This window comes from Sipha flava, unplaced genomic scaffold (assembly GCF_003268045.1).
Source record: "Sipha flava isolate LNK unplaced genomic scaffold, YSA_version1 41_pilon_pilon, whole genome shotgun sequence".
NCBI classification, from domain to species: Eukaryota; Metazoa; Arthropoda; class Insecta; order Hemiptera; family Aphididae; genus Sipha; species Sipha flava.
Genome location: NW_020273144.1, coordinates 938208 through 961875, shown reverse-complemented (window position 1 = coordinate 961875; position 23668 = coordinate 938208). Strand labels below are relative to the sequence as shown.

At 31.8% G+C, this 23668-nt stretch overlaps 1 protein-coding gene across 1 annotated transcript; it reads right to left on the bottom strand.

The window, feature by feature from the left end:
- Positions 1-9935: 9935 nt before the first annotated feature.
- Positions 9936-23668, bottom strand: LOC112689022 (the record flags this gene model as incomplete). The annotated part of the gene is given in 9 exon segments (XM_025562518.1): positions 9936-10348; positions 10350-10413; positions 11804-11950; positions 14098-14368; positions 14951-15290; positions 18395-18549; positions 20042-20499; positions 21258-21537; positions 23240-23668. Coding segments are annotated over 9 exon segments (2025 nt in total). The 3' UTR covers positions 9936-10167.

Genomic DNA, 23668 nt, shown 5'->3' with positions numbered 1-23668 from the left:
ATCAACTCGGGAATATGGTAAATTTAAATATATTGCAATTTCTTTAAGCATATTTCCAATTTTTTTTTTCCAATAACCTGCTTGATGCATTAACCGTTTTTATAACTAAAAAAAAATCTATTTGATACTATATTTGTAGGTCATAAATCCATGTATTTCTTAAAAATATCATATAACTCCCTTTTAATAGTAAATGATCGTGAACAATTTGATTTTGAGTAGAGAAGTTTAATGTGTAATATATATTTCACGAATGAATATTACATACATCGTAATAAATTAACGGAGAATAAATAGCCAATATATAATTAATAATTTACCTTTTTACCTTTAAAGCTTCGTCAGTAAATTTTTTTTTTATTAAAAAGTTATTTTCTCTTTAAAAAAACTTGTAATTTTAAATAAGTAACAACGTTAATATTGTGTTTCATATTTTTCATGCTTATAAGCATTGAATAAATAAACCTTAGAGTTGACGGTTTAATTTATATAGATCATTTGATAAAATTTGTAAGAAACACATTTTCTGACAACGATTTGGTTTTATTTATTTTTGTCAATTTTAAAATTTTTTCATAAGCCATTATATATCTTTCTTTTGATTTTTCACACAATAGATTTAGTGAAACAGCATTTGCCGTTTTAACCATGTATGGCGAAGTTATTGGTTCACTACAATTACTGTATTGATTGTCATCTTTCGTATTTATGCTTGTTTGCGCGCTTCGCAGTCAAACCATCACTGGTTCGATTGTGTGACGTACTCGCGTCGTTTGCAATAAAAAAGAACACTTAACGAGGATAATTAATGAAATTATAACAAATGCCGAGATAAACGGGCCAAAAGCACCACAGTAATGTTAACAAAAAAAAAATAATAATTAATATGATAAATCTAAAAATAACAATAAAATCACATATGCTCCAAACGCGTTGTAATAATATAACAAGACAAATCGTATAAAATATAATATTTTTAACAAATATAACGGAAGATACCTTGGACGGTCTGGCGTTCGAGTGGTTATGCCCACACGACCGTGTTCACACGTGCAACGAACGCCACAAACGGCAGAAGAATCGGTTGATCAGCGGCGTCGGTCTCAATTTACAATAACTGGCTTCTTCGCGCACGATGATAACCGAAAGAAAATTTCGCGGACACAGGTCAGCTACGGTTCGAATAGTCGTCACACAAACGAAGTTGTCCCCGGAGATGGCGACTTCACCGTACTATGCCGTAACAACAAAAACACATAGTCGGTGGCACAAGAAAAACGACGAGTAGGACTTTCGCAGAGAAAATGTCGGCGGAAAAAAGTCCCGGCAATAATGGCGTTCACGGACCGGTGATAATCGTACCGCAATATAACGCGCCGATCGAAAATTCTCGAAAATCACACGTGAATACCGTTATCGGGTGCTCCGGTTAACACGAAATGGGATAATTTGAACGGCGACGTGACACTTGCGCGAACGATCTCATTTTCTAATTCGAATTATTATATAAATCGCACATTACAAATTTATCCGTAACGCCCAACGCCATTGTGTGGGAACAATGAAAACGAAATATGTTTAAATGTTTATGCGTCGTGCAAGGAGGTTGTGATATGTGTATAAGATTTAACCGAAAGTTTATATTTGTACGGACCGTGGTATACATTCAATTTTCTGGTTGTGCTGGGAATACGCGGCCAGTGCTCTTAGAAATTTCCACTTTATTACACGGTGTTATAGGGATTTCCACTTTCCCTCACCCTGCACTTTTTGGGAATTCCACTTTACTGCCCGCCAATATGGTAATCCCATCTTACCGTCCGCTGGACGGATAAATGTGATATTCCAACGCTTCGACCGTGGTCGAAAACCAAACTTTCGGTACAGGTATGACAAAAATGTTGTGTTTTAAAATGTTATGTCATGTTTTAATTTCAATTATCGTTTACCTTTGTGTTTGTCGATTTCTTTATTGTATAGCACTTACGAGTGTAACGAGAACTTTGAATGGTTTATGAAATTTTCTTTTGGGATGAAAGTAATTCAACAGTGGACAATCCTATGAGTAAGGGAACAGGTTTTGGAATTTTTCAAGAATATCGTGGAAAATTGAATGCTCTGCGAATATTTTCAACGCCTATAATATAACACAAAAACAACAAGATAATGATATATATTGAAATAATTGTTTTGAAAGATTCTTCCGATTTCGTCAAACATTTCCGTTCTCTCTTAATTTAACAATTATGTACCGTCACCATGATAACACACCTTCACAATAATCTTATTTGATTCCATTATCTCGAAATAATTCACATTTACGAAAACAGAAAACAATTTTTTCGGTCAATTCATAACTATTTACAATCAAAATATTCAAACAATCACCGAACTGCAAAAAAATAAATATATAAACTTAAATCTAAACCAAAAATATTTCCATCGTCATGTTTGCCAGCGATTTGTGATCACGCGAATTATTGTCGTTGACATTTGATTACAAAAGAAAAAATATATATTTTATACGTTTGTAAGGTACATCGAATAAAAAGTTATTTTCAACACTTATAGAAAAAAGTATTGCTAAATTAATTTAACCTATAATTTATATAACACACAGCAGGATTTAATAAATATTTTATATTTATAAAAACATTGCTCTCATTAGTATTTAAATACATTCACTGAAATAATAAATGAGTTTGAATATTATTTGTATACGAATTATTTTGTTACATAATGAATACTCTATTGTAAATTAGACTAAGTTGTTAGCACACGATTATAATATGTACCAAATAAATTATAATTGTGTATTTACAGAAATAAGATTTTGTCGAATTTTCAGAGATAAGTGCCACAGTAAAAACACCGACATTGTATTTACGCGATTACTTAACACTTATTCGAATACAAAAATAACTTCTAACGATTTTACTGCAAGTATATTGCGGTATAAGATATTGCTTTATGTAAACGTATAGTACCTACTTACTTGCTACTAAATGTGTTTCTAAAAATGTCAATCTCCTCCCCGTTTGATTGATGTGCCCCAAAAATAGATGTCGTCTAAGTGGTAAACGCCCTTTTCGCCTAATCGGAAAATGCTCTTTGCAGATAAGCTAGCACGGCCACATGTGTTAATACTACAGACGAATACCATTTCTCGAGATGAATGGTAGTGGTGCGGTTGTTTTAAAAATAACAGAACCCTTTTTATTTATTATTTATTTTTTTTTCAATTATACTAGTCTTCTTGATTTGTTCGTATGTAGAACGGTAAAATGTAACATATGGGTGTGTGATATCCCTATTTTATCGTCTTGTGTAATGGCTTTTACAAATATAAGCAGGCCCGCGGGTTACGTCGAAACAGATTTTGACAAAAATGTCAAATACCGATTTCCGTACAGAAATCATTTCCATTCATTCATGTATAACTTTTGAAACCACTTCACGAATTTATATACTAAACAAATATTGTCAATACGATCAACGAGTTGTACGTATAATAGTAAGGACCTAAAGAGTTTTTAGTAAAAGATTTGGTAGTAAGATGTTTAATATGGAAAAACATCTCGTCTGTTATAAGTATCTATGAACTTATCGCAAAATATATTTATGAATAAGTACAAGTTTTGTGCGGCAAAATTTAGTGAAATGCTATGAGCACAATTTATTTTATTAACTATATCAATTAGATAAGTTTTTTTTTTATTCATAACGTATTATTCTCTGCAGTTGAATGCAAATACAATGCATTTGTTACATCTTTAAAGTCATCCAAATAAAGTAAAATTTATCAAAATGCCTTATTATTTTTAAAGTAAAAATATAATATTAAGAAAAAATCAAATATAAAATTATGTACAATACGTTACAAACAATCCTTGTTTGTTAATAAATTATATATAAATATGACAAAAAACGTACTAACAGTACACATGTTTTGAAAACTAGTTCGTTTTTGAAAAATATGTTGGTTCAAAAATGACTCATTGTTTATCTATTAAAATTTCATATCAACAATATTAAAAGAGGATTTAATTTAAATTAAAAATATTATTTACAGAATAATACGATGATTATGATGTTTCAAATTAAACTAATCCGAAAAATCAGTTTACCATATTATTTTCGTATAAAAGTGCTGGTAAGTTTTTGATTATTAAATATAACTTGTTGAATTAATAAATTAATTAATCCACATTGTTTCTTCTTTTAAAATATTTTCATTATTTTAAAAATGGTAAATTATCTATAAACATAATTGGTGATAAATACATTTATTTCAAAATGTACACTCATTAAATTATAAATCTATTCAAGATATTAAGTAGGAAATAATATTTCATATGCAAATCTATTTAAATAAAGTAAGGCACATTTATGTAGTCCAAATTTGCAATCATATTTTTATCTCAAAAATCCCTAGTAATATATATTGTCTTACTAACAGTATATTAAATCTTAACTCTGATCATTCATCAGTTCTGTTAAATATTTCTAGCACTCCACTTTTAATCACCAAACCACCCAAACTCTTCTCTGCTTCAACAAATAGATGTATGTTTCACAACTTAGTTCATCAGCAAATTAATTTAAAAATCCGATTAAAAAGTAATTCTGATATCGACGAAGCAGTTAACAATTTTACAAAAATAATTCACTCAGCTGCAATTGCTTCAACAAATAAAACAATCAAACCCACTCAAATGCACTCCAGTTCTCATATACTACCAGCCAAAATTGCCTCTCTTACAGACGAAAACGCAGGGCTCAAGCTCAGTATCAATATACACACTTATCGTCCCACAAATCATTGTACAATAAGTTAGCTAATTCTTTAAAAAAGATCCTAGCCAAACTAAAATCTAATGAACTTGAACAAAAATTATCAAAATTTTTTATGGCCGATGGCAGCCTCTGGAAAGAAACAAAAAAATTACTCAAATTCAAAAATTCGTTTCTACCTTTAAAAAAAATCCGGTTACGACCTAATTACAGGTTAGTTTATAGTTTTTCTAACATACATAATAAATGCAACTATAAGACTTTCTTACTTTCAAATTTTATGGAAATTTTCCCATATTATTATGTTTATTAAACCTGGCAAGCCACCTGATGACCCTGCCTCTTTCAGGCCAATAAGCTTTTTGCCCTTTTTCTCTAAGATTTGTGAAAAACTCATCCTTAAACGATTGTCCTCACACATTACCCTCAATAATGTTCTCCCTCATTCACAATTTGGTTTTCGCTGTTATCATAGCACAATTCATCAAGTGCGTAAAGTTGTGGATGCCATTTCCTCCTGCCTAGAAAAGAATCAATACTGTATTAGTGTTTTTCTTGATGTATCTCAAGCGTTTGACAGGATCTAGCACCAGGGATTATTATTTAAACTCTGGAAATGTCTTCCTTCAGTACTTTTTCATTTAATAAAATCGTATCTTGACAATCGTTATTTTCAAATTCGTTACGGCTCAACCTTCGCTAATATTTCAATTATTAATGCCGGAGTTTCACAGGGTGGTATATTATTTCCTATTTTATTTAATATTTACGTCTCCGATCAACCCACGATTGCTGATACTTTAGTAGCAGATTATGCAGACGACAAGGCCATTTTATCAATGCACGAAAACCCAGAAATTGCCTCAGCTACTCTCCAACTCCATCTTAACTTAAATTTTTTGTAGCAGTCAGCCATTAATTCCATCTTAACTTAATGACTGCTACAAAAAATGGAGGGTCAAGATAAATAGCACCAAATTAATACACATAACCTTCACACTGAAACTAGGACACTGCCCTAATGTTTTCATAAATAATATTCGAATCCCCACATCTGATACGGTCAAACGTTTAGGTCTCTATCTCGACAAACGCTTAACATGGAATAATCATTTAAAAATTTAAAGACTTCTACTAAATTCACGCTCACGTATGTTCAAAGCACTTTATTCAAACAGATTCACAAATTTAAAGACAAAAATAATAATATATAAATCTCTTTTAAAACCTATATGGATTTACGGATTACAACTATGGCCAAAAAGTCAAATACCAACAAAATTCAAGCATTCCAAAATATTTCACTCAGTAAGGTCACAAATGCGCCTTTTTTTTGTCTCGAATCATACTTTTCATACCGACCTTCATATAAAAACTATTAATGAAGAAGCCAAAACTTTCTACAGTAGATTTCATCTCAAACTTTCGAACCACTCGTCAAAAATTTTTTTGTCCCAACCCTTCCTGAAAATCCTCAATATAGGTAGAAAAAAAACATGGTGTCATGAGCTTCTTTAATTAACAATTTTATTTTATTTTATTTTTCTTTTCTTAATTTATTTATATTTCTTAATAGTTCTTCCTCTTTTTCATAAAAAAAAAAAAATAAAAAAAATAAAAGCACTTCAATATTTAATATATATATATATATTTAATATTTAGTTATTTAATTAATATACAACAGCTAAAGTGTCACTAATGGGTAGCTCCTTTAATCACTTCTTCCATGTCTGTTTTTTGTTTTTTTTTTATATTACATTGCACGCATATGCTTATTGTACCAATAAATTATACAGATTACATATTATCAAATAAAATAAAATAAATAAAAAATAAATAAAAAATTTGCAATCAAATTTTTAAATTTATAAATGTTTGTAAATATATGCATTTATCGTAAAAAACGAATTTTCATAGAATCGTAAATATTTAATTAACATGTATGTGACATTTTTAATGTCATGTTAAAAATAAAATAGGATTTACAGCACATTAAATGAGGCTTTTAAGTTTGTATAAATTGTTATAACCCATCATTTTCAATTTAATTAATTTAGCAGTTAATGTTTTTTTTAAGGAGCATGTCATAGATAATTTATACTGCACACGCGAGTTGTTTTTTCGAACCTGCTCATTTACTCGAAACAAGCGTAAGTTGTTGAACACGACATACTCCTATCATATTATTATTATTATCATTCATAACTACTTGGGTTGAAGTATTTCTACTCGAAAAAATGTGAACTTATAGCTCTAAATCATGCATAAAATAGTTTTCGAATGCTAATTAGAAGATAATCTTTGGTTTTTATTGTATTGCAAAATTACAATTTTTATTTTGCATACATCTTGTATACAAGTGTAACTTGACTTATAATTCAAGTAAATCTCAAATTACTAAAATAGTAGATTTTAGAATATTGTATAGTAAAAATAATTTCTTTTGTTTATTTTTTCTATTTATATATATATATATATATATAAAAAAAAATTAAAAAAAGTTGTGTAAGACGAAATACGATGAGTAAAATATACTTCTAAAACTCAAAAAATGTAAAAACGCGATTTAATTATTTGTACGTGCCATAAAATTGTATCCGAATATTAAAGCTACATACATCCACATGCAAAACTAAAATCTGTTTATATATAATATTTTTTTATTTTTAAAATAAATATTCATATTATTTTTACAATATATACTAACATTAATGTAACCGGTTACAATATCCTATATATTTGTTTATATATATTGCTCTAAGATATTGTAAGTCTATTGATTTATCGATTGTTTAATACTTACTAGTATATTACACTGAATTAAAATTAACATATTACCCAGGCAGACACACACATTCAATTGTTTGAAACAATCACCTCAAAAAGTTATGTCCTTAACGTCACAGATATTGTCATACGCTATTATTGACCTGTCAAACATAAAAATCCAATTATGAACACCTATACGCTATGCACTGGTTAATATATCTCATTAATATATCAGTGGTTGGACATTTTATCGAAGAAAAAGATTGTAGAAACTTTACTATTTCAAAAATCGTCAAAACCCACTCCTTATGCGGTATTCACTTACATAATAATAATACAGATGATAACGTAATAATTGTTGAAAAAATATTAATGATTACGGGAAGGATTTCACACTCTGTTGTGTCAGTTGTTGTATTTCAAATACGTTGATAACAAAATAATAGTTGAACATTGATTTCAAATGTTTTCATTTCCATTCGAGCATATGAGCTTGTTGAATCCATTAAGTATGTAGTTAAATTAAAAATATTTTAACTTTAATAAAGCTTTAATATATACAATTATACCTTAAACTTACCACGCATTTTTTGATCATTATTAATAAGTCATATTCAAAGAGCAATCGTATTCGTTTAATACAATAAAATTAAGTGATGTAAATATGTATAAAAAAAAAAAGAAAACAATTTACAGTTTTATTTTATTTTTTTAAGTAAACCTAATCTAAAACGTTTATACTCGTATAATGGTTATTTTATTTTTGGCCAAAATAAAAAATATGAGTTTAAAAAAGTTAGTTATTCGCTTGAGAAAAATTGCTTCATTTATTTATTCAAATCACGGGTTTCGGAAACATTCTGTTGAATAAAACATTGGTAAAGAAAGTCTGTAATATAAATTTTATTATATAGAGTATACAATAATAACTTACCTCGTTGTAAATTGATAAGATTTGCATGCACAAAAAAAAAAATACGCAGTATGACTTTTTTAATTTAAAAAAAAGTCCTATAAAAATTTACATGGACCGTGCTGCACCCAAATCACAGATTATTTTTGTTTATACTGAAAAGAAAATAACGATATTTTTTATTGTATTCATTATTTTAAATCATTTAAACTTTTATTTTAAGTACAACTTTTGAGATTAAATTAGTTTTTTTTTAATTTTTTTTTTTTTTTTTTTTTAGTAATAATATTGTCAATAATTGTTTCTGTTATTAAAAAAAAAATGTTTGCAACTATAACGTTTCTAATACTTTATGACACGTCCATGCTCTTAGAAAATACTAAAATAAATATATAGTTAAATTTAAAACTATAAAGTTGAACAAATTCGAATTTCGTATTTTTGTTGTAAGTCATTATTTTGAGCAAAAATTGTAATTGTAATTGTCTTATTTGTAAAAGTAATAGAATAACTTTTATTGAAGAAACATGGACCGTGAAAAGAAATTATATCTTGTTTTTGAAAGAAAATAATAATTATTTTTCTTAAAGAATTATTTCTTAACACAAGCTTAATTTTAAAAACCAGTTCGTATGAATATAAAAATATATTTAGTTATATTATCTAAATCTTAGTGGCTATTAAATTTAAGCAAATAATGCAAAATATCCATTGTTTCCATACGGCCTGATTTTGTACAGGCATCGAAAACATATCATTTACAAAAAAAAGAACGTTGGCGTTAGAGCATTGATCGTACAAAATATATTTTTAATAACACTTTAGTCCAATTGAAATTAAAATACATTTACTATACGGGCATTCTGTAATATTCAATATACTATACCATTATACTACATAGGACACCACTTGTAAATCATTTTTATAGTTTAAATTAATTGTTAAATTTTTATTTCAGTTCAACAATCCGGTCTAGTTGCGCACACGAAACTCCATTTAAGTGTGTTTCTAATAACCAAATAAACTCAATAAATATAAAACGAAGCTACTGAAGCATTGAAACGCATTCTAAATGTTTTTATATAATGTAGATCACGTGTCTTGTTATATTTACAGTGTAGGTATGTGATTTCAACATAAAACATTTATACAAATTCAATATATTACAAAAATATTTTTTTTTAATGATATAATAAATGGTACAAAAAATAAAAATTGAGATACGACGTAAGACAGTACAATAATATTACATGCGTGTATATAAATAAATAAATTATCAGTACAATAATCATTTTTTGTTGCAATACGGCGGATATATACGTACACATCGGCAAATGTAAACATTGAAGGTTGATGAGGTAAAAACTAGGTTCTCAAATAATCATAAAGAAGCAAAAAAAAAATTTAAAAAAAAATATTACGAAATTTGAATCAAATAAAAAATGTATGATGGGATAACAATGGTACAATACGTATTATAATTACAAAAAATAAACAATAAAAATGAAAACCGATACATAATAGAAAAATATAAGGTAGACGTTGATCAAAAATCCGGCATACATGTTCGACCAAGAAATAGTTATCGGTATTGAATTCATCATTTCTAGATTGCATGAGAGTCCTGAACAACTGAGAAAACTTTTCTCGGGATCAAAATATAAAACGTAACTATATCTAAAACGCGATGTTTACTTAATGATACGAGACGCGTCCAACGATAGCTCGGACACTAATGAGTGATTGCCCTGTTGAAAATTAAATTGACATCCTCTCGGGCTGCTGTTCAAGTCATTATCGCGTGCGAGACGAGCTGCAGTGTTAGGAGAAGTATCATTGGTGTAGTAATGATGCGGTGGACAATAGGACTTTTTTTTGCACGGCGCTGGTTGGCCAAAAGTTCCATATTTTCAACGATTCATCCGAACTCGACAGAGCTGTCGAAACACAATGAAAAATTGAATTTCGATAATTAATAATTAATTAATAATAAATATGGTATGGTAAAAATATTAATTATTCTTATTGTTTACTATGGTATATTACGTATACAAAACCTAAAATTGTACAGCATTTTTCAGTTTTGTACAATTGCTAAAATATACCCTATAAAATATAATTTACCCTTGTTAAAAATTAAAAATAAATCCCTCGTTGCATGTATATTTATTATACGTTTCGGTATACAATTATTTAAATTTAATTTCCTGGGAAGGCGCATTATTAACGAAAATAAAAATGCATAGGTCCGAGTGCTAAATAATTATAATATGATTTTACCGTTGATACGCTGAACGCCCACTGACGAAATAACTCAGCGGTTTAATATAATATAATATTTCTATCGTAATTTGATAAAATTGTTATTAATATTTTTCAATAATAAATTAATCATTTTTCTTAAGAACTAGTATATACTCGTATATCTGAAAATTTCAAAACTTTTGTTTAGGTCGTCGAAAAATTGCGACCCGGGGCAGCTGCTCCTTTTGGCCCCCCCTCCTTTAACCCGGCACTACCGGGCACAATATTTGTTTGTGGCGGTATATATTATGGAGTCTGTATAGTAATATATTATTTAACATATTCTATGCAATACTAAATTTAACTAATATACAGTTATAAAGTGATTTGAAATTAAACTTTTAACATCGTAAAATACCTTTGTTCAAATGACAACTATGATACTATGGTGTTTATCGTATATTTGATATTATGTGTTATGACTGCTAAACTAACCGGTTTCAGTTAATTAGATAATAGTAATTTCAAAATGTATAAACAATTATACAGTGATGATAAATTAGTATTATATATTCAAATACATTTATTAATTATTATATCAAAACATTTTGTAAATAATAATAAAAAAAAAAAAAACCACTATAATTTAAATATAGCGATTCTTTCGAATTACTCATCTAAATGAAAATATAATCCTACTGGGAGCGATATATTACTAACACTACTTTTTATACTTAAACTTTGCAGGTCTGGCAATAATAAACGACCGCGTATTATCATTGATTATAATTATTAATATATTTGATCGATGATATTATTTCAAAGGTGCGATAATATTGGTTTTCTACTTTTTAAAATGATCTTCCTAATTCATTCGATCGATTCAAATGAAAAACGATAATATGTTAAATTAAAAACCTTAAGATAATATCCTTGTATGAGTACATTAAAAATGTACGTATATAAATAATGTAATAATCTAACCTGTAGTGGGAAAAATAATGTCCATTGAGTCAGACATACAAATTATGTATTTATTGAACATTTTCGTTACCTAACTAAATCATAGTGTAAATTAAGTACCTATTCGCGATCCGTCTGGATTCCACGCGAAAAAAGTTCCCACGTCTGTTGAACTGCTACTCATGGTTTCAACGATTCGATTCAGAGCGTGCATCACCACAACGCTGTGTTTTTCTACAACGCTGTGATTGAAATCAGAATTTTTTTCTAAAAACAAAAAAATAAAATGTATAACAATTATAGCGGTGTGAAATCCAGTAAAAAAAACAAGGTCTCCGTGTTACTGTATTCGACCAAACCGTTAGAAAGACACTTTTGCAAGTACTACGAGTATGGCTAAGGAGTGATCCACCTACGTGATTATAAAATACTATGCAACTAGATCTTTCCGAATATGTTTGTACGTGAAAAACTCTGATAATACATCTGAATAAACGTACTTTGATATTGATTTAACATTTTATCATCGAAAACAATTAATTTTTACTTAATAACACGCACACATTAATGTATATCATATAAGACTTAATATATCCATGATGCTAAATAAAAAAATAACAACAATAATCAATAAATATTGTTAAGATGATGTGTAGGATACAATTATGCCATTATGTAATATTATGAGTCTATAGGTACATAAATAAACAATGCACTCGAATAATATACATTAAAGTATTATAGTCAACTATTTTTAAATATTGAATAAGAGCGTTTTTGAGTAAAATACATAATATTTTGTTTTATTCTATACAAATAAGCATTTTAAAGAAAAACCAATAATTCAGTTTACAAATATAAAAAAATAAAATTAATATGATAAAAATCAATTCAACTGTGACGTTTCAATAATTTAAATTTCATAATCATAAAGGTGTATGCCTGGAACTGCTCTTAACTACGACGGTAAGTTGATTTGAAACAAAAAAGTAAAATTCTGCACATGATAAAATAATAAATAATAGACTTGAAATTGGTTGAAATGTATATTTGTCGGATCTTTGGGAATGTTCGGAAATTTGATTCTCCGAAATAAAAAATATACAATAAGTGAAAAAAAGCGTTTCGTTAAAAATCGACGACGGGTTGATTTGAAATATACATTGTGCTTTAGGAAAATAGCAGTAAAATAAAGTATACAATGTAATTAATAATTTTAAAAAATAGTGTCCGCGGCGACGAAAACCCGGCTAGTATTGTGGCCCTCGATTATCGACCCAATGTACACGAACGAAAAACTAAGTGAAATGTGTTATTATTATATACGTGTGTTTAGAGACGTATTTAGGCACAGGCCCTATAAGCCCAGGCCTAGAGCGGCAATATTGGAGGGCGGCAAATTTCAACGATTTTTTTTTTTACAAAATTATAAAAAGTAATTTTCATTTGATGAATTCAAACTTAACTAATTTTTTGTTTGCTCAAAATTAAACATCTATCTACATGTACCTACTATATTATACGCATACATAACACAATACGAGCACATGGATAACAATACATACGCGCATTCAATGCTGGTTCGATTTCTCATACAAAGACAAACAGACAAACACCATAGTTTATAGTTAAATAATGACAGGGAAATACCCGCTTATCGTTATAGAAACGCCTGTCTTCAAATCAACAAACTTCGAAAATAATAGAATTCGCCAATAAGTTACAAGAATGTTACAAAGATGATATTGAAAAAGCATTTTCAACAGAATGTATACAGTTTAAATCCTATTTGGAATCTTCAAATAAACAAATGAATTGCATTTCTTCTTTACAAATGTGTAAATTATTACGAAAAGATACTCTTACGGACGTGTATCCTAATATAGATACGAGTATAGCATTTAAAATATGTGTTTGTACTCCAATTTCTAACTGTACTATTGAGAGTTCTTTTTTGTGTCTTAAACGAATCAAAAATTATTTAAGATCGACTGTGGGTACTGAAAAACTCAATAGTTTGGCTATATTGAATATCGAAGCGGATTTACTGTCGACTTTAAATTGCAATGATTTAATTGATGCATTTTCTGAGGAAAAAAGTAGAAGAAAAAGTTTAAAGTTTAATGTTTCTAATTTAATGTTCATTAACAATGTATATTTTTTAATATAATATTATAATATAATAAATTTTATATTTAAATATGTTTTATTAATAATTTTAGGAAGGCTGGAGGGAGGGGAGGCGGCGAAGTGGAAAGTGCCTAAATGCAGAAAAACCTTAAATATGCCACTGCGTGTGTTATTATAAATAATATTATAATATACAAAAAATTTGGCACTGGAACCAAAAAAGATTCGCCACCACCGATATATGTGGGTTATTATTATTTATGTGTTATCATTGATATACTTACGAACTCTGTACACCGTTGTGAACGACACCAAGAGCTCGCCGGTCAAGCGGCTAAACGTCATGGAATGCGTGTTAACGGCCAATGTCCTTACCAACGGGCAGAAATCACACGTGTTCTGCGCCACACGTTTCAGCACTTGTCCTTTGCACGCGTTCGCCAAAACAAACCACGACGGGTGCGTCTTGGTGCCGTCCAGCGACAGGAACGGTTGGACGACAGACACGACGGCGTAGCACACTAGAGAATATTTCCACGGGTGCCAAGCGAGTGCCTGTCGGACAAACGAGATCGATCGATCGCGATGGTTAACACCACTTGTTTCTTAAAATCCTCTTGAAAACTAGTCGAACCTCTATTTAAGGAAACTACGCGCAACATGTTTTTTCATTTTATGGAAGCGTAACTTTTTCGTAAAAAAAAAAAAAATTCGTATAAACGATTTTATTCATTTTAAACCATAGTAATTCAAAGAGTTAACGTGTTCGCAATAACGTGGGGTAAAAAAAAAATATGTTGAGCTACGATACAAACGCACACGTACACTAACATATTACAATTACGATTAATAATATTAATGTAATACACGATTATTGTATACATTATTGTTTTAGGTTATTATTGTACTAGTTATTACATATGTTATTATTTGTATGCGTTTTGTACGGTAGAAACGTGTTTTTAAGTGATAAAAAAAAAAATTGAATTTATGTTTAACTCGATTTACGTTTAAAAAATTTTCCCGGAGAAAACCGTCCAATTCGGTAAATGGAGGTTCAACTGCATTAGAGAACAACAGCTACGTTGCGCGCGTTGAGTGCAAACAGCGCAGGTAATCTACACATTCTACACATACTTTTATCGTCCACATCGAACGGCCTCCACGTTTACTTTTGTACTGGTCTACCAAGACTACGATCCGGTCGACCGTTACTTCTTGCACGCTATCATTATTTCTGCGTCGGTCGTCGCGATCCAACTCGGGCGGATCCATGAAACGCCATATCTGCAGAACGCTTTCTCGATCCGAAAACGTGGCTACAGCCAGATGCCGGCTGGCTTTGTCCTGCGACAGTTGTAAGCAGCTGATCAACCGCTGTTCGTCGGCATTGCCCAGATGAATGACGTGCACAGTGATCAACTGTTTTTGGAGAACGTCGTATCTAAAAAACGTGACCGTTCCATTGGTGCATCCCCTGCAAACGCGACCGCCGAAGATTAACACTACACCAACGCATGTTATTCGTACTCTACATCGGTACGTTTCAATGTGTATTACATAATTTCAATTTTACATAGGACACTTGTGCGCAACGCACCGTCGAACTTACATTTCATTTTTCTGTCAGTTCTGTTCAATCTAAATTTTTAAATTTGTCTTTATATCTATTTTAAAAGTGTTGTTTTATGTTGTATTCTTTTAAAACTGTTATAGTTTCCTTACATATTATACACACAAGGACGGATCTAGAGGTTTTTACACTAGGGTAAAGAAATAAAAATACACCCTCATGTCGGTCATACTTTTTCTTATCGTTTTAGGGAAAATAAACAGTAGTTTTTATGTTCCTATTTCGCTAATATATATACTAAAATAAGCTATTAATTTAGAAGACAGTCTTTCATATAGTAATAAATCCGATTATGTTGTTAGGTATCCCCTTTATTCGACGTCAATGTTTTGTGAAGTCATGTCATTGACGTTTTATCGGAATAAACAATTTAAAAAGAGTTTAAAAATAAATTCTTATCCAATAACTATTAACCACCGATTTATATATATAAGTAAGATCGTTTCATATTTTTGTATTTTGGTGAATATTGGTTGAAATCGAGGGGCCAGGGGCCATAAAGTAAACTTTTGGTGAGTAGAATTATGTGTAAAAATTTCAAAACGATACGATTCTTTTCCAGTCCACGAATAAAACTTGAATCTTTCCATTTAATTAACACATACATTTTTATCAGATGCATTCAACACAGTGTAACTTTTTCAATTTTGAAGCGAACATTTTTTAATTAGAAGCTTATTCAAGAAAAATAAGAGAGCTTTCAGAGCCTACTTTTTCCCCGCCAAAATTTGAACAATGTAAGTGATTTTGTATTGAAAAAATCGGTGATTTTATTTACCATGATCCACGCACATAGTCCAAAAACGTCGTCTATTAAGCTGCCAAAAATATATTTCGTGATATGAAAGTGGTAAATGATGTTGCTAAAAGGGGGGTATTTTAGTTGAAAATGTTTATAAGTGTTTGACTCAAAAACATCGTAAGCGACTACCAAATTGTAATAAAAACTTAATTTGAATCACATACAAACCGAAAAGTAATTGCTATTCGTTACACTATATAATAGCGAATTTTTTTCTTTATCGCAATCAAGGCCATATTTGAAGGGTCTAGGGTATCTGGACTCCCCCCCCCCCCGAAATTTCTTCAATATTTTACGAATGTTTAAAATAATTATTTATTTTTAATACCAACATAAATATTTTCAGTCAAAAATGACTTAAGCTCCATTTAACTATTGACTGCTTTTAGTTTTATATTATATCATATGAAAATATGATATTAATTTTAATAAAAGAAGATTAAATCTTTTTCTGTCTTATTTTTAACCAAATATTAAAAATTAAAATCTAAATTCAATAAAATTACAATATACATGTTTTGGACCCCTCCCGAAAAAAATTTCTAGATACGGCTTTGATTGCAATAGTTTAGTGTTATGATGTTACAATCGAATTTAAAGAAAAAATTATTTATCCTAAAACGCTGAGAGTATCATATCTTATGAATTTTCGTACTTAAATATACTTGTGTTGAAGAATTAATAAAATACTTAAGTTACAAAGATTTAAAATGTGTGTGGATAATTTTCTTTATTTTAAAAACCTATTTTTCTAATTTTTTAAAAACCATTTTCCAAAAATTTAATTTAGAAGATTCGTTGAGGTCTCTAAATTATGATTATCTCTGTATTTTTTTTTTTTTTTTGATAATTCAGAATAAATTAAGAATTTTTATTTACATTTTACGAAACACGAAAAATCTGATTAAAAAATGATCGCTTCAAAATTGAAAAAGTTACACTACGTATTCAACGAATTGTATTCAGCATCCGATAAAAATTTATGTGTTAATTAAATGGGAAAATTTAAGTTTTATTCGTGGACTGGAAAAAAATTTTATCGTTATGAAATTTTTACACATAATTTTACTCACCAAAAGTTAACACCATGACTACTGGTCCTCTGATTCCAACTAATATTCATCGAGATACAAAAATATGAAGCCATCTAATATATATTTATATTTATAATGGATTGTTGGAATATTTATACTTTTTTATACATTGTATTGAATACGAATTTTTCCAGATAACAATAATAAATGTTGGCCTATGTGCCTATATGATATGTAAATAAAAATTAAAAATTAAATTGCATTTAAAATTTGAGATAATTTTATGGCTAGGTTTTTAAAGACTTTTAAGTCCAGTTCCCTGTTAGTCTGTTATTACTATCACATATTTTTACTATGCCACTATCCAAAATAGTAGTCGTTTTTCCAATGATTTGAAAAAATCCGTTTATTTTCTGATTTTTTGATTTTCTTTTAATCATTATGAATAGCACACCACATAACTCAATAACAAAAGACAAAAACGTTAATGTTGGTAAATAATGATGGATAATAGCGAAATGTACTTACAAAACGTTTAATACAATTATGTTATTTATACTTAGACAACGTACGATAAGGTTGTAACGCATAGTCATGTTTGATTAACAACGTAATTAACGATAAGAAATAAGAAGTACTAATTTATATTTTAAAAAACGTTTAAGTTTCAGATAAATGAGAATTAAATTTATTTTAAATTTTTACTAAATACTTTTGCAAGTTGGTTAACAAATGATCGGAAGTCAGATTTTGCCTGCGGAAGGCAGTTAGTAACCACTGATTTACATCAGTAGCGGGTTTTATTGGGGGTTCAGGATGTCTGAACCCCTCCCCCCAAGTATTGAGTTTAAACTGTGATATATTATTCATTCGGAATGCTAGGGTTTAAAATGATGTTATATTTTTATGTTTATAAAATTAAATTTAAGAATTAAATTTTAAGTAATAAATTATTAATAGATTGATCATTTTTGTGACCTACTATATAATAAGATAATATCAAAGGACCCCCTTTTCAGAAAAAAATCTAAAAACCACCACTTTTTTACATACTTTGTATGTGATTTCGTATTAATATGCCTATACGTACATAATTATTTACAATAACTTACGTCACTAAAATTTGACCATTAGCGAACCAGTCCATGATAACCACGCTACAGCATGACTGGCAATGATTGTCTAGAATCCCATTGGTGATACAACCACAGCTAGATGGTTTTTGATCATGATCGAATCCATTAACTTGTTCCTTCAATAGCCAAACCTGAAAGAAATAATATAAATTTACTTTCAATCTGAAACAAAAAAAAATTCGATTACACTGACATCGCTCAACAACAATTTGTAAAAAATGCAATTTAAATTCTAACAAATCCCCCGATGAAATATAACATAATATATTTTAAGCGGTATAATAAGTATACGTAAAATGTTTATTTATTTTCCACGTGATTGTTTTTAAATGTTTTCAGTTCATAAAAAGGTTAGCTTAAACTATTTTGTACAACAACAGTATTAATCTTAGTACAAAGTACGCAATTATTTTAATTTCTAATAAAACTTCACATATTTTTAACTGGTTTGTAAATTTAGTTTTCCGGAAAAAAAATTGTGATTTATTAACAATCTATACTTTCTCTATGTTTTACAAATAATAATTCAATTTCATTTAAGTAGATTGATTAAATTGTCCGATTTCATTGCACATATGAGGTGTTTACCTTAAAGACGAATTGGTCCAATATTATTATATTTATTATTTAATTATTAATATTTGGTAGAATTATGATAGTCTGTTATTTATTTAATAAAAGTTTTGTGACTATTTTAATAATAATCAAATTGGATTCTGGCCAAATAAATTATTATTGTTGCTGTCGTTATAAAATATATTTTTAAATTTTGTATTATTCAAAAAGTTTGTACACATAATGTGTGTTGACGAATTGTGCGAAAAACTTAAACATTTGACATCACCATGATTCATAACGGTACACGTTTCCGAAATAATTCATATCGAATACGAGTGTAAAACTTTGTAATAGTGTATGGATTTTAAACAATTCCAAACACAACGATGTCACATCGCGTTCGTCGTTAAACAAATTATTACAAAAAATTCTATACAAACAGATTTTTCGCACTCGAAAACTTTTAAGTTCGCATTTAGTTTTTCATTCAACCATTCCAATTCGAGTTGTACAACGTGAACCTGTAACCACGCGTAAAAACAAAATAAAACTGCCTCCCGTCCCTTGATCTTATTCCGAATACCATCCATCAATTATACACAACAGAAAAGGACTAGAAAATTATGGGCCGACCCATACTGTGAACGTCGTCCAGAGAATAGTTCACAGTTCACTCTACATTAGTAGTTTAGTCATCGATTTTGATCCAGTCACGTTAAGATTTAGCCAACTAAATCCGTTTGGTAGGTATGATAATTTTTAACTTTACATTAAACGTTACTACTGAACTGCATCGGCTCGAAGAAACCGACCCGGTCAGCATATACCACTACACTTACTACCCCGCTCGACCGGACTAACTCGACTTGTAGCGCGAACCGAGCTTAACGGGTGCGTGCAGTTCCCGTAACCGCCCTCTGAGCGCTTATTTTGTACGAAAACAAATAAACCGACTTAAATTTAATTCAAATTCGCCCGCTCGGCCACCGCCCATTTCGCCAACCCCTAGCTATACACGGCACTAGAGCCCGGGCACACGTTCTCGTACACACCAAAGGCACCGACCTTTACGTGATTAGTCTTCTTCGTCGCGGCGGCGGTGGCGGCATAGTCACCGTCGTGGTCGTAATCGCGGTCGCGGTCGTGGTCGTCGTGTCTGGTCAACGATTCGTCCGACTCGTCCGACTCGTCCCGATCTGCATTACGCGCTGGCGGCGACACGTCCAAAGCGTGACCGAACAGCCCGTCCGGGTCGCGGAAGTACCACCCGGCGGTCGGCGAACTCGGGTCGTCGAACTGGCCGGTACCGCGGCAAACCGTATACGAATACGCCAGCTGCTCGCCCTGCACGTCCCACTTCACGCAGCATACCGCCGTCTTCCCGGCCGCCGCCGCCGACTTGTCCGGCGTCTCCGCGTGCAACGTGTACCGTATGCACTGGCTGCGCTCCGACCACAAGTGCACCGATGACTCTATGGCCGCCGTCACGTAGCCCGTCGAGCTCCAGTCCAGTATCTTGGTCACTGCGGGCAAAACACATTTAGAAATCCATTCGGAATGTCGCCTTTCCTATCATTCCCCCCCCCCTTTTGGCCGAAAAAACACATAAACGATAACGGGTACGTCGAAATCAAAGCATTTGGAGTCAGCTCGAAATAATGAATATTGCGTTTACCCACGTTTTATATCTTTCAAATCTAATAAACGTCCATAAACCAAAAAGAGCAACGGGTAGATCACCTATGTTTTAAGCTTCTTCGACGTTTCAAACTTTCGCCAAACTTTCGGCCCGAGACTCCTGTGCTTTTCGCACTCGAATTGACTTCGGTAGTTGTTAAAACGTTGGTTGTCCCGAAATTTTGTCTTTAATTAGTTTTTAAATCAATGGCCTTAGTACTTATCGAGGATTCTAAACGATTTTATCCAATACTTAAAAATATAAATTGTATTCTAAGCTTCCCAACTGACCTCCTGATGGTCGCTGGCAATTAATACGTTTTATTGCAATTAATATTAATTTTATATGATATACAGTATGGGGTAGAAAGACTAACTCATTATTGGTTTTACAATAGACAATTATTCATCGCAAATTAACACAACTTATATTTTCGCACGCTTCGCAATATGTTTTATACGCGTGACAGATGTCAGTTTTATATAATTAAACGCCCGACCCGTGAATCCATATTTATCGTTAAACACTTAATACACGGTTTACAACCTTTCGAATATAAGGGGAACGTGTTATGGTGATTTGTCACCAAAAATTTCAACATACCCCAGTCGTTCGATAAATCGGGCATGTCTAGTAGAAGATCGGCGACAAGGCTCTTAGTGTTGTGATTGGACTTCCTGGCGAATAGTCTTTGGCGAATCATTCGTATAGGCCACCCTAAATCACTATCCACTTCAGCGCCGATCCTAAGCTCTATCGTTTCGTCCGGCATACGTGGCAGCATATAACCGCCGAATTCCAACGACAGGTACGATTGCAGTTGTCGAAAAACTCGGCATCGTTGCTCCTGTTGTCGTTTGCATTGAAACGGCTCCATGAAGGTCTGTAAGCAAATGTCCAACATTTCAATGCGATTCGAATGCAATGCAGCGCATACGTAATGTACATAAATTACGATATGAACTCTATGCATTAGAAGAAAAAAAATGTAAACTACGCATGCATACGTCTATCGCGTGAATTCCATATAATTTTCTGTTCGTGACTCGATCGGAATACTCGCAACGGGATAGCATGCATAAAAACAAATAAATTAAAAGGTTGGCAGTGAATCTACAGAGATTCGGAAATCGCGTGTAACTCCGATGTCGGTAAATTGAATGTGAATAACGTCACATTTTTAATTTTTAACAAATTGTGAAAAAACACTACTCGACAATGTTCCGGTTTTCACGTAAATATTGTCAAAAAAACATATTATACATCGTTTTGATATAATCGCGTCCATGATAATGTAATATGTAACGCGTCTATTGTTTTTTTTTTCAATAAATCATTACTTGAAGATCACGAGATGATTGATGACGAAAGGATTTCGAAACAAGTCGTGAACGTTGTGGACGGGGCCGTCTCGAAGATGAAAATCAAGGGGGGGGGTGAATAATATGAAAAATGCCGACTGCAATTTTTTTACTCAGTGTATGTAGTATAATTAATTATATGTAGTCGTATTTTTACTTTTTAACATGTATATATGCATCAGTGTCGCATGTTTTTAGAATTGATAATTTAATTATAAATATATTATAATATTTTATATCGTATAATAAGGAGTTATATAAATTTTATTCGTTATACACTATATTACGAAATATGTAATATTTGTTTTCCGTAAGTAAAATTAGGTCCTTCGAGGCTATAATGAAACAAGTCCGACTGCCGACTGGTGCTTTAGTTGGGGGAGGGGTGAGACACCTTTCCAAGATCCCCTTTGGGACGGCCCTGGTTGTGGGGGATAACAACAATAATCAGAACAAACACGATTACTTGTGAAATAACAAAATGACATTTGTTTATGAATTCACAGTACGGTATAGAAACAGCATTCGTTGTTAAAGTGGTACGAAACAGAAAAAAAAAGATCTAAATTACGCGGTGTAGTTTTTCACCGTTTTTCTTCGGCCCGCAATTTAAACTTTCAAAACGGCCCAACCCAATCCCGGTCCTTAATTATTTTTTGAAGTCCGACCCGACCAGGCCCGTTCGTAGTATTTATTATTCGTTGTTATCGGTGATTTATTTATAAATATCATATAGACGAATAATATATACGTGTTTTTATTACGATTTGTGACAAACTTACACCATCATTTTGAGAACGTTTCCTTATCTAGCGCTATAATAATTGGCATTAGAATTACGTTACTCTTATACTGTAATGCGCATAGAATTATTTTTAATCGTTAATGACTACATAATATCGACAACGACTGTTATCGGTGAGCAGCGATGAGTGGGGTAAAAAAAAAAAAAAATTATTCTTACGATTTAGTTAATATTTCGCGAATGCCGATCACACAGGTGTTACCGATTAAATCGGGGAGTTTTATTTCCGACCGGTCCGAAGAAAAACACTACGACGAACCCAAAAGCAACCAGCAATATTCATATTGCGGCCGCGGCCCGTGCAGATCTCGATCGGCGATCGTTGTGACGCGCGATATCGGCGTTGCGCAGCGGCCGTACCGCCCCGGGTCGGAACGGTGCGGCATCGCGGGGCACAGGGCAGGCGGTACTACACTCACGGTCACGGATCCGTTGCAGTACACGCACTGGTGGTTCAGCGCGTTGCTGTCGTGTACGGAAGAAAACGAGTACGCGTCCTGGTGCCGGTCGGGCACGAACCGATCTCTGTCCTGATCGTATCTGAACATGACGGACGGCCGCTGCTGGTGGTGCTGCTGCCGCCGCGCTCCGGGGCTCTCGGGGTGGCAGGTGGTGCGTGCGCGCGACGATCGACGGATTTCGTGGTGCACGGGTGCGCGATCCGTTCCCGTTGGCGCGTAACGGTCGCCGATCGCGACGACGTAGTAATAATAACGATGATAATAATCGTCACCCGGTCGAATAACGTGCGCGAATAACGTTACGCGGACCGTTCGCGCGCGATACCGTACGGCGGCGGCCGGGCGGCGGAGAGGACCGGCGGGGCGGTCGTGTGATAACGATCCGGC